The sequence below is a fragment of the Phoxinus phoxinus genome (assembly GCF_949152265.1).
Source record: "Phoxinus phoxinus genome assembly, chromosome: 2".
Taxonomy (NCBI): Eukaryota; Metazoa; Chordata; class Actinopteri; order Cypriniformes; family Leuciscidae; genus Phoxinus; species Phoxinus phoxinus.
This window is the reverse complement of record NC_136877.1, coordinates 9,423,844-9,437,172: the sequence shown is the minus strand read 5'-3', so window position 1 is coordinate 9,437,172 and position 13,329 is coordinate 9,423,844. Positions and strand designations below refer to the sequence as shown.

The window sequence follows — 13,329 nt, the reverse complement described above, 5'->3', positions numbered from 1 at the left end:
AATTACATTTTAAATGTACTAAATTGCAACTTTATCATTACAAATGTATAATTACAAAAAGTATTTAAAAACATGACATACATGTTTAAATAAAAATTACATTAAAGTATATTTTTGTTTACCATAAATGCGTGTACACTCTTAAAAGAAAAGGTTCAATATAGAACCTTGAAGGGTTGTGAAATTTCATTTTAATTAATTAATTAATTTAGATTTAATCCATTGATTTTATTTATTTATTATATTTTATGAATTAAACAGCTCATAAAACAATGTATCACTAAAAAAAATTTAAATAATCCAATAAACATGAAAATCTTAAATGCAATCATTTAAGAATTCATTAAGTTGTCTCCTTATAGAATCTTTTGGGCATAAAGCGTTCTTTAAAATTGAGTCAAGAATCCTATAGGTGTACTTAAGTCCTACTTAAGTGTGTAAAAAATACTCTTAAGTTCAGTTAATTGGATTTAATGGAAATATAAACTATGATAGATTTTAATTTCATTGCAATTATAATGCAATTAAGTGTCCGAAAACATTACCATCACTTCACACTAAAGAAAATTATTTTCAATTATATTTCCACAAGTACGCTTTTTAAAACAATGATAAAGTGTACTTCTTTTTCACAAGTGGGAAGGTCATGCTGTACAGTGAATATAGTTAATATCGAGGGGGTTGCAGACATTTCACTTTAGCCATGCATATTCACAGTCTTTTGTTTGCCTCCCACGGCATCTTAACTATGTGCAAATCAAATGACTAGAACAAAGTTATCTTGAAGTCTCTCCCTCTCTTTCTCTCATGCACACATATAGCCTGTCCCAACAGGGTAATTAAGTCATCAACCTTAAGTATCAACATCAAGCTACATATTTGATTTGTGTCACTGTTGAATGTATAGCTTCCCACAGCTGCCTCAATCAAAATGTTCTTCCCCACCTGTTCAGTTGCACATCAGAACCACAGGGAAGAGGCTCTGGAGCACAAGAATGATGTAATCACTAATAGATGAGGTATCACAGGGCTGCTGGTGTGTGTTTGTGTGTGTTCTAGTAAAGCATATGTTATGGGGACCAAAAGATGGCAATAATTGCCTGATGGCAATATATTGTCATTGTGGGTACATTTTTGTTCCCCATGAGGAAAACAGCTTATATATCATGTTTTTTTGAAAATTCTAAAATACTGAAAGTTTTCTGTTATCGGTACATTTAGGGGATAGAATCAGACCCATCGCCAGACCTCAGTCTTAAGGGGGGCATATGAAATGCATGGTAGGGCACAATTATTAGCCTAATCGTATACTCTATTCGCGCAGCACGTAATCATCACGTTAAACATAACCAACAGCAATATGACCAGGTAGCCTATAGCCTACACTGGCGTAATTTGCGGGTGGGATGTCACCACCACTTTTTGCAAAGGTCGATTGTGTCCCCACCACTTTTAAAACATCTCGCGGCACGGATGTACCAATACAAATAAATTAAACATCTCCAGTTAACTTTAGCAGAGCATGAATTTTGTTTGTTTGTTAAATAAGAGAAATCTAGCGCTGAAATGTGTTGTTTTTGAAATCAAGTGATCAAAGTGCTCTTTGCCGCTGCTACCAGTGGCGCGGATACAGTGTTCTATTGTGGCTCACCTCGTGCACAGTCTTCACACGGACGTGCGCTTCAATCCGTTGCGGAGAGACTATCTATTCGTTCCGGTGAAATCACAAAACATAATGCACACAAACGTGTCCCTGCTTGATATACAACCACTGATAAACAATCGGTTTTGATGAGGAAAAAAACGACTTAGTGCGGATTATAACCCAGAACCTATGACACGCTAGGCAAAAGTTCTGCCACTGGACCATTAAAGTACATGCGTAGAATGGTCGGATCGATGAATTTATTCACGTGAAAATTCTCGCCACTAACAACATTAGATCCCATTAAACGACAAATTAAACACAATGTAGCCTATTTGATATATTTAATGTTTTAATGATAAAGAATGCAACACAAAATTAGTAATTATTTATGTTAATATAAAATTTAAATGAAAGTATTTTTTTTTAAGAGATCTGTGCCTCAAGTGGGTGGGCACAAGCATTTTTGGGGGCGGGCCCGGCCCCCTATGACCCGCCCATAGCGACGGCCATGGAATACAGTTTGTACAGTATCAAAATCATTATGTCTATGGAAAGTCCCCATAAAACATGGAAACCCAACAATTGATCCTTCGCAGGGAGCTTGATTGATCTGACCAATCATACTTCGCCATCCGCCATTTTGTCGGACAAAGCAGTCAAGAGAGTTAGTAGATTAACATGGGAGAATTTGAACTTGAAAAACGGAGTGTACAACATTCCTTTCGAAAAGAGCCTTCGAATATTGATGCGGACAATCAGATTTGACCTGGTGATTTTAGCCAGTGCTTGCCATTTTTGTCAGTGATGCAGAAATTGTGCTTAGCTTAATAAAAACAACAGAAGTCTATGTTTTGTCCTTGCTTAGACTGTGCATTTGTTGAGCTTGTGTTGGTTTCAGTGTCATCCCACTGAATGCCAGAGACACACACAAACGTGTCCCAGCTGGTGTTAAAGCTTTTACAGAGCAGAATTGTTCTGCTGTGAGACACACAGAGTGATCATATTCTCAATTTACTAGGTAAAACAGAGCATCACTGTGAACCTTGATAATTCAGTTCGTACAACCTCCACCAGCTGTGTTTTGCCTTTCCGGACATTAAGTATCACACCCCTCTATTGCTATTTCAGAACCTTCTAAAAGTCTTTTAAATTTGCAGTTTAGCATCTTCTGTTGAGCAATTTAATGCAAGGTTGATCTGGATACTGTAGAGGGATGTTTTGAGTGCGTGTGTGTGCGTGCACGTGTGTGTGTGTTCTGAAAATGACGAACCCACACACATGAAGGTCATTAACAGCTACTGAAGTCGTATCAGAGTCTTAGCTGGCGCAGAAAACGGCTTGTGATATTACTAATTAAACTCAGTGATGCGGCGGAGTCTCCTCCGTGCTGTAAACACAACCTCGCTCGCTCTCTCTCTCTCTCTCTCTCTCCTTCGTCGTTGGCGGGATGCGATTGATCCTAATATCTTTGAAAAATACACTCGCTTTCATCTCGTCAGTGCCGGAGGGACATCGAAGTGAAAGCAAAGCTGGAAAGGAACAATTCCAACACACAAAATAAGATCGTGTTGCTGTATTCATTGTATAATTAAATTTCGCTACCAGCTTGCTTTGATAGATTGAAGCGTTCACCTCGTTGAGCACTCTATGCGCTGTGAGAGAACGTTTCTGATGTCTGCTGTTTGGGTGGCCCTCATGTGTGAAAAGGGGGAGGGTGTAAAAAAATGACTTTGTTGATATCAATTACCAGGTGACTGTTGATCAATGATAGCTGCGCCATAATGATTTGTTGTCAGATCTTTGAGGAATGAGCAACGCTGTCTTTTTTTTCCCCTTAAAAGAGAAGCTCGTTTGGGTTGAGCTGTTTTTAAGAAGTCGAGAGGCTGATTGTGTTCTCTTTGCTGTGCAATTTTCCACTGATGGGCCCTGCCAACATGCCCTGTTAACACAAAAGCCCCGGCTGACACGTGACAATTACCATTACCCCAAACACATCGCAAGTCACTTTTTTTTTTGTCGCCGGGATGAGAAAAAAAGAAGAAAAAACGGAAAAGAAAAAGGGAAATATTCTGCTTTGCTCTCTTTCTTAATGAAGCGTTTAGCTTTTGCCTAATGGAAACAAATGTCAGGCTTTTAGCGGGAAACATCTCACGCACAGGAATGAGGAATAAAAACAGAAATCCTACATTTAGTAGATAATGAACCAAACAGAGCCTCTTAGAAACGCTCCCAGATAGGTGCCAAGGGAGGCACCTGTTCTGTCGCAAGGGTTGTTGACAGCAAATAGCGTGTACTAGAACATCAGTATGGAGGCTTGCCGCAAGAACTATCACCGTCAAGCAATTAAAAAGGAACTAACAGATGTTCTTTGTTGCCTTCAAAGCTCAAACTTTTTTTTACGATAGAGCCACGTATTAGGTAGTGCATGGAGATTTATACACAAATGTAACCTGCTAATCATTCACTGTCATCACACAGATTCTGGAGATCTCTTTGATCTTTAGTATACTAGAAACAAATTGATCAAATATGCTCCACTTTGCACCTTATTCTGGCCATTAACTTCTCACTTAGACAGGAAGCGATTGTTTGCCTGCTAAATATGTAAAACGTGTAAAGCAACCCAAAAATGTGTTTTTGTGATGGTTAGGAGTGGGTACACTGTAACAAAAAAAAACGTGTACATTTTTTTGCTGCCTTGTGAAGTTGTATTACAATAAGTGACAACGTATATATTTGAGTTCAACAAGTTACATTTTATTTAAAAAACACAATTTTATTTTCTGTTAGCAACATTGCAACAAGCATTTTTTTACAGTGAATATTAAATTGTCAACAACGAACTGAATAAATGCCCTTTAAGTTCAGTCCTTAATTTAATTCGAGTTGAGCTGACAGACTATCAGTCTATGCATTAAAAGTGAAGAATGGGGTTAATAATTGATTCTTTCTAATGGTAACATCATTACGCCAGTAGGTGGCGAGAAGTAATTAGGCATTTCCGATTTGAAGTGGATCTGTGCAGACTGATCAGTGAATGGCATCAATGTACCACAAGAGCGATTCGAAAGCAGACAACTCCAGTTGCTTTCAAATCACGGTACTTTGAAAGCGGTACTTTGTTGTCACACACAGATCCGTCTGCGCAGCACCGCTTCAAGTTGAACACACCTACTGTCTTTTTGAATGAGTCAAGGATTCATTCACTCAGCCGATTTGTTCAAAATACAGATTTTATTAAAAAAGAAACAAGTTCTGTCATAATGAATGAGTCATTGAATCATTCATTGAATCATTTATGTAAAAAACAGTTGATTCATTCAGAATGAAGCAAGTCGTGAACGTGTCTTTTTTTCTTTTTTTGCAGGTTAGCCCAGCACTTTTTGCCTGGGTTAATATTGCCCCCACCACTTTTTGAAACATCTTGCAGCATGGATGTACTTAATACAAAATAAATATATCCAGTTGATTAGCAATTTGTTCGTTTGTGTTAAATAAGAGGTGATCTGGTGCTGGAATGTGTTGTTTTTGAAATCATGCTGAGTGTGGAAGGCAACGGTGTTCTCTTGTGGCTCATGCATGCTGCGCAGTCTTCACAAAGTCTAGTGCTTTAATCTATCGCTTAACGCTGTTGCGGAGACTCTCTCCTCATTCCGGTAAAATAACAAAATGCACACAAACATGTCCCTGCTCTTGTCTTGATAAACAATCACTGATGAACAATTCTGGTTTAAAGGGTAACTAAACCCTGAAACTTTTTTTTGTTAACGATCTGGGGCCTGTTTCAGAAAGGAGGTTAAGTGAAAACTCTGAGTATGTTAACCCTGAAATGAGGGAAACTCTGGGTTTTCCGTTTCAGAATGGGAGGAATATCAAACCCGAGATAGCAGAGTAAGTCAAGCCCGTTTCTGAAAGAGAGGTAACTTATACTCAGAGTCAGTTACTCTAGTCAGCAGTGTCACTGCGGAGTCGTGAACGCAGATTGACAACAGATCCGGAAGAGAATACAATGCTGAATAAAGTCGTAGTTTTTGTTATTTTTGGACAAAAATGTATTTTCGATGCTTCAAAAATTTCTAACTAACCCACTGATGTCACATGGACTACTTTGATGATGTCTTTATTACCTTTCTGGACATGGACAGTATACCGTTCATACATTTTCAATGGAGGGACAGAAAGCTCTCGGACTAAAGTCCGAAATTTTCGTATGCGTTTTTTTCATATTCGTGATTCGGTGGCTCTGAATTGTCAAAGCACCATTCAAACACCATTCAAACTGCTTGTTACGGATGCGAAAAACGCAGAAAATCGAACCCGTTTCGATTTTTTTTATGTCGGACGAAAGTTTCGGAGGCAGTGTGCAAGCTTGATTGACATAACGTGAGGTTGTATTTATTTTTTAACCTGAATTTCAGACTCCGTGTGCAATGGCCTTAAATCTAAAATATCTTAAACTGTGTTCCGAAGATGAACGGAGGTCTTACGGGCTTGGAACGACATGAGGGTGAGTCATTAATGACATTATTTTCATTTGTGGGTGAACTAACCCTTTAAACAGTGGTAGCAAACACTCATTAGGAGAAGCAGATAGCATCCTGTATGTTTATGACATGTTTATTTTCTCATTTGATTTTAGTGCAGTTGTCGTTGCTTGGAAACATTGTTTTGTTTACTGTGTTTACCGTAGTGAAGTCGCGTGCTAGAGTCGGGTTTATTCTCGTTTCGGTCTGTTAAATAGTAAGGCGTGGCCAGCTGAATTCAATAACTATGTGTCAGGCGGTACAATTGATTAGTATACAGCAGCAGCGGACACAGCAGCCCTCGTGGAAAGACCGAAGAGCGTAAAGACCAATGAGTTTACTTGTGCGAGTCCACCGAGCAGGGACAGCGGCAAGGCACTTGAGTGTTGCTTTTTCTTGTCCTTCCTCTTTTATACAGCTTGTTCTCATCTGTTTGTTTTTGTGACCTGGCTTTACTGTGTGCTTCCAAATCCCTACTATTACTAACACTCATAAATCACATAACACATTGGAGACGTACTGCATACTGCGTAAACCTGCGTACTTTCCCTATGTCCTCTAGTACATTACTTTCTTTTCCTATTGGTTTCTGAAATTGACAGTCTGCTGTAAACAAAGCAGACTTCATTACACCTGTTACTAGTCATTCAGGTCTCAACCTCATGGCCCTTACTGAGACCTGGATCAGATCAGGAGGATACTGCCACACCTGCAGCCCTTTCCACAAATTTCACTTTTTCACACACTGGGAAAAAGTGGGTTGGGGGTTCTGGTATGTTCGTCTTCAATGAGTGGAAATGTAATCCTTTACCATCTCTGTGTGACAGTAGCTCCTTTGAATCACATGCAGTTACTATCACCAGCCTTATTAAAATCAATGTAATAGTTGTTTATTGTCCCCCAGGTCAACTGGGTAACTTCTTGGGGGAGTTGGATGTGTTACTTTCATTCTTCGCTGATGGTACTCCTCTGGTAGTACTTGGAGACTTCAACATCCAAAAAACCTCAAGCTGCTGACTTCCACACTCTGCTTGCCTCGTTTGACCCCAAGCGTGTGTCGTGTACTGCGGCTACTCACAAATCAGCCAGATGATCCGACGGTCGCTTCTCACATCTCAGCCTACCTGACAGACATTTCTTGCTGGATGAAGGACCACCACCTTCAACTCAACCTTGCAAAGACAGAACTGCTTGTGGTCCCAGCCCACCCAACACTTCATCACAACTTCTCCATTCAGCTAAGTTCATCCACTATAACTCCATCCAGGACAGCCAGGAACCTTGGAATTGTGATTGATGATCAGTTAAACTTCACAGAACACATTGCTAGAACTGCCCGGTCCTACAGATTTGCCTTATACCATCCTTATAAGGATCATGCCCTTACTATCAGAGCATGCTACATAACTCCTTGTCCAAGCTCTTGTTCTATCCAGACTGGACTATTACAATGCTCTCTGCACCCATGTACCTAAACTTACTACTTCAGACCTATGTGCCCTCCAGAATGACGCCTTGTGGTGCCATCCCAAAGAGGGTCAAAATCACTTTTACAGACCTTTACCTTGACTGTTCCAAGCTGGTGGAATGAGTTGCTGTGTCTTTAGCCATTTTCAAGAAACTGCTGAAGACGCATCTTTTTCATCAACACTTGACCCATTAATTCTATATATATAAACCTTGGTACAGATACGTGTACTACTGTATGCTAGACTAACTGGGACTAGTCTCAGCACTTGCATATTTTTGCCATATTGTTGGTTTGATTGCTTCTATTGCTCTCCTCATTTGTAAGTCGCTTTGGATAAAAGCATCTGCTAAATGATTAAATGTTAATTGTTGCTAGTTTTTGGTCATTCATTAATGATTAATTGCGTCTGTATCCAGACAAATGAGCGAAATGAAAAAGGGTGAACTAATAGTTTATTTCTCATAATTCATGTTTGGCTGCATTATAATAATTGCCAAATTTGGAAAATGATCAAAGATCTGAACTGCTCAAATGAACCAAGATTTGTATATATTTTATTGAACAGATTCAAAGTATAAGTAGGCCTACGTAAAATGATCTGATCTTCCCATCTACAAAAGTATTTCCACACACTCATTAGCCGCTGTCACACTTTAAACATGCTAAACTACCTTAAAATTGTCTGATGGACTTTTCTGTTGAATACTATCGTAAACATAAAATATAAAAAATATCGTAAACATAGGGCACACTCTAATGTATTTATATGAAGGCATTATCCGTATTGATTTTTACAGGGGTTTTACCTGTATTTTGAATTTTGCACTTCTTTGCTTTATGTTTTAGGGTTAACGAAAATGTCCGTAAAATAATGGATAATGTCCTGGCAGAATATAATTATTACGTAACAAATTTCCATCTTTTTAACTTTACGTTAAGCAGTAAAATCCTGTAAGCACTGTGATGTCAATTATTAGAAATTCCCTTAAAACGATGTGCCATTTTCTTCATCCGCCGAATGAGAAATACTTCACTTTCTTTCCAATTTGATTAATGTTGACTTCCAAGTCACAGGCGTTACTGTAAACACTTTATTGTAAACTGCTATACAGATGTTTTACCACTGCTCATTAACTGGGGCTGTATAAATAAAATAATAGATCTTGTCAAGCTGACTACATTTGATTTTTACATGCTTTAAGTGCCCTGATTCAAATACTAATGGACTGTGTTTTCCTACTCCACAGTCATTTACTTTTACTCAAGAAACGCCCACGGTCATTTTATTATCGTAATCTCTCTACACACTGAATTCAGCCTCACAGTGACTGTTGAAGAATAGGCTACTGATATTCAGACAGTGAATACTAATCCTCTGATTCTGTCAGCAATTCAATGCAGAGCTTTTGGGGTACACCGATTATTCATGCGGACCGTTTTGAGCTTTATTTGAATGATCTGGCAAAATCACCCTAAATTGTCCTTGTTATCCCCTCTTCTTCACCCTCCCAACGCAAATGATGGCTAATTCTAATTTAAGTTTTTTTTTCTGCTATCTTTTTTCTGCTTTTAAATAGGGCCATCCTCCATGATTGACTCAATCCATTTCCTCATCTCTGTCTCTCTCTTTCAGCATGGTGTTTGTAATTAACACTCACAGCCTTTTCTCCTCCTTTTAGCCATTCTGTCAGCTTCACTTAGTTCACTTGCTTTTTCCCCCCCCTCCCTCGCTCTGTCTCTCTTTCACACTGAGGATACTTCTTGAACTGCCTTTGAGGCTCGGGCATACTTGGTCTGCGGGTGAGAGGCCCTGTGGTTCTTCTCACCAGCCTCTAATCCATTGACACATCATAGTGACAAAAAACTTCACGGCTCTAAGTCAAAGTTCTTACTTCTCTCGGCTCTCAGGGGAGGTTTGTTTGCCCAGCAACTGTTTGTCTCGTTGTGTATCACGGTCGCTCTTGTGTGATGCAAAATGTAACTGATAATTGGGCCACAAGCAGATTAAAAAATAGTTGTCGCTTTGCCACTTGAAGCCTTAAGAACAATAATAGAGTTGTCTACTCCCACCAAACCCTGCTTGAAAACAACACTTTAGAGCCATTTGGCTCAACCTAAAGTCCAAGATTATCTGGTTTTAGCAAATGCTTCACTTGCTATGGCAGCTTGGCCCAATAGCCATGACTGGTGAGCAGCCTAAACCAGTAGCATTAGCAACCTGACCAAAGCAGATTTTATAGTAATAACTGGCAGTTAACTTTAACCAGCAAGTCAAGGCTTGACCAATTAGAGTAGGCCTACTTAAAATGTACTTAAGTGTGAACTGAATGTAATGTTTTCATACACTTAAAGGGTTAGTTTACCCAAAGTTATAATAATTTACTCACCATCATGTCTTTCCAAACCCGTAAGACTTTCGTTCATCTTAGAAACACAAATTAAGATATTTAAAATTAAATCTGAGAGATTTCTGTCCTTCTATTGACAGCTAACGCAACTACCACTTTGTCGCTTGAAAAAGTTCTTAAAGAGACCGTAAAACGAATCCATTTCTGAAGAGACTCGATCACTTTATAGGATGAACAGATTTAATTTGGCCTTTTATTAAACATTTATCAGCGAACATAATCAGAAGTCAACCGTACTTGCTTAATGTGAAAGAACAAACCACATTGGTTTGTGCACGTCAAACAATCATGCTTGAGCTTCCGTTTACAACAACTGATGTGTGCTTTGATTAATGTTTGTTTATATGTGAATAAAAGCCTTAATGAAATATGCTCATCATATAAAGCAATTGACTGTTTGCAAAGACCCGCCCCCCTTAGTTACTGTTGCTATGTCCGACAAGCTACGCCGCTCTCACGCCACACCATGTTCTCACGCAGTGAAAAATACATCGCGGAGCAGAGAGGACACTGACAAGACATTGACAGACAGGACAGACCAGATTTCTTTTCGGTTACTTTTGATATTAAACATATTAAACAAAGTCTCACCTTTCAAATGTGGTCATTTAAAAAAAAAAATGTAAACAATAAATATAATTTTGTGGCTCTTTAATGTGTCGTGAGTCGTGACAGATCGCTGTAGAGCCTCAGTTAAAGCTGCTCGTGAACCGATCATCTCTTCCTTCTAGTTCATTTATAGCATCAAATAAACATGAATAAACATAAAGAATGTAGTTTTAACTGCGGAAAGGCGTCAGTACACTCCGTTTTTCAAGTTTAAATCCTCCCATCTCTCCTGACTGCTTTGTCGGACAAAATGGCGGATGGCGAAGTATGATTGGTCAGATCACCTGTCAATCAAGCTCCCTGCGAAGGGTCAATTGTCTCTTCAGAAAATTTGGACTAAGCCGCTCAATTCATATGGATTATATTTATGACGACTTTTTGAACGTTTTGAACTTAATGAACTTTTAACTGATGCTTCTGAGCCACCTAAGTAGGACCAAAGTCCCTTTAAGGCAAGTCATTTCACTCTGCGGCCATCATTGAAATGCCTTTCGGGCAGCTATTTCAGTCATCAAGAACAGCTCCTATCTCTGTGTTAGCCTCTTGGTACCCAGTGTATTTATACTGTACCTCTGTGTTTCAGTCCTTGTTTGTTAGTCGTTGTCTTTACATCCCTATGTAAAGCTGTTGTGTTTCCTGTTCCCATATTTTATAAATACTGCTTGCTATATGTAATAATCCTCAACTCTCCTCATCCCTGCTACACCGACACATGGTTGCTGTAATAAAATATTTATTTCCAGTAAAACAAAAAAACATTATTTCCAAATAAGCATCCCTACCAGGATGTCACAAATAAGTAAAATCAAGCTACAAATGCGCTAAAATGACTTAGGCTACTTCCAGATGTCTCTGCACATTAAATTGAAACTATTTTAACAGTACTTTAATGTAACAAGGTCTAGTAGATTGTCTCCTGGTTACGATGTCGAGAATGCATTTTGGGACTTGTGCACCTCGTTCAGAAGATTACCACAGGCAATGTGCCTTTCCTGCTGGAACAATGAGGGTTAACCACTTGCAGTTAACCTAATTCTAATTCTGTCCTCCTGGTGACATCATCAGCTCGTGCCCCTGGGGCAAGTTTGAGGTCATTATTCCCAGACGTCTGTTTTAGGCAGGAATTGGGGAGGGGGAGTTTCTTTTCTCTCATTTCACACTCTACTGGTTTAGGATCCTTCATCGTCAGCATGCTAACCTCAACACATCACGTGAAACACATGCATAAATACTGATATGATATTGATATGCATCGGAATTATAACAGTTACTTTTGTATCTACAGGTCTTCTTTCTAGGCCAACTTAAACATTGATTGCAATACTACAAAGCTGCAGTAGCAAAACTGCAAATTGGGTGCCATACTGGAGACGTCTTAAAGGTCTTAAAATTATGTTTTATAAACAAAGTTCGGGAGGAGCACGTTCAAATAATTGATCCAATTATCACATCATTCCAACCAGCTGTTAACAATCAGTAATCAACATTTCTATCCAATCAGTATGAGTGGAGACCTATATACATACTCATTTGACTCACCAACGTTCCTCGACAGTTTTTCAGCATTTTGGCCGCGTCCCATATAGCCTAACGTTGTCCGAAACGAGCTCTCCCGTCCGATGAAGAATCTTTTCGCCCTTCAGGAATCTTTGCCAGAATCCTCCGGCGTTATCTCGCGGGCGTCAGGCCAAACAAACGGATCCTCGTCACCACGGGCGAAACATCCGGGATCTTCCTTCAGCGCATTTTTTCAAACCGGACCATTCAATAATTCCTGCTATAGAGAAATGGACAATAAAGCCCGCCAGGCACCACGCTTGCGTCTCGGGCAATACCGCCCTCTTCATGCGAAGGAACGGGACTTTCCTCCAGCATTAAGCCGCCGCAGCAGGCATAAGCGAGTCTCTTTTGAACGTCACCAAATAAATGAACCAGCAACAGATAAAGGAACAAACGATCATATAAATCAGACTGTACTTCGCTGTTGGATGATCATCCTTAAAAGCCTTTCTTTTTTTTATTCAGAAAGGCTTTTATGTGCTAATTGTTTTTATTCGTTTTAAGTTACTGTCGTTTTACTGTGTAGCACTTTGAGATTCTTTGGAATATATATAAAAAAAAAAAATACCACACGAAGACGTATGCTGAGCTCAATCATCGCACGTTTACTGAGAACATATAAAATGACACCATACAGACGTGAAATACAGCTCATCCAGTCACATTCTCCTCAACAGCTTGCATGAAACTCTTTCCACCAGTTAAACCGCAAGGTTTCTGCTGAGCTTCGGTTTTCAATCGCCCAGGATAAACCATGAGTCTAACCACATCCATTGAATTCTGGGCTTTAACTTGGATACAGTTAATTTCCAGGCCGCACTGCACAAGGAGAAATCAAAGGATATTTCTGGTCTCATCCACCTTCCCAGACATTTTAAACTGTCCTAAACACGAACTGCTATCTTTGCTCGGTCATTTAGGCCTAAACTTCAGATGCGCATAATCCGGCAAGGCTGCCATTTAAACCTCTAAACCTACAAGCTCACCATATCCACCGTTCCCGCAGGATCCCTCTCACACTGCCACAGCAGTGTCATCTCCTCCGCTCCTACAGGAGCTCCGTCTCTGGCATTCATCTGGTTAACCTTCTTCACTGTCAGCAGACCATTC

The 13,329-nt window shown here is 39.5% G+C and overlaps 1 protein-coding gene across 2 annotated transcripts in view; it reads left to right on the top strand.

The window, feature by feature from the left end:
* The window catches only part of LOC306990143 (uncharacterized protein), a 68,895-nt gene extending 61,585 nt beyond the window's left edge, over positions 1–7,310 (top strand). The window contains exon 3 of one of the 2 annotated variants that reach the window (XR_013795824.1): positions 7,076–7,172. Coding sequence is in view for 1 of the 2 variants with exons in the window: in XM_079596564.1 (XP_079452690.1) it covers positions 7,076–7,188 (113 nt within the window). In the remaining variant the exon portion in view is untranslated. Of the gene's footprint in view, positions 1–7,075 lie in introns of both variants that reach the window. The other variant, XM_079596564.1, reaches the window with a different exon arrangement.
* Positions 7,311–13,329: the final 6,019 nt, after the last annotated feature.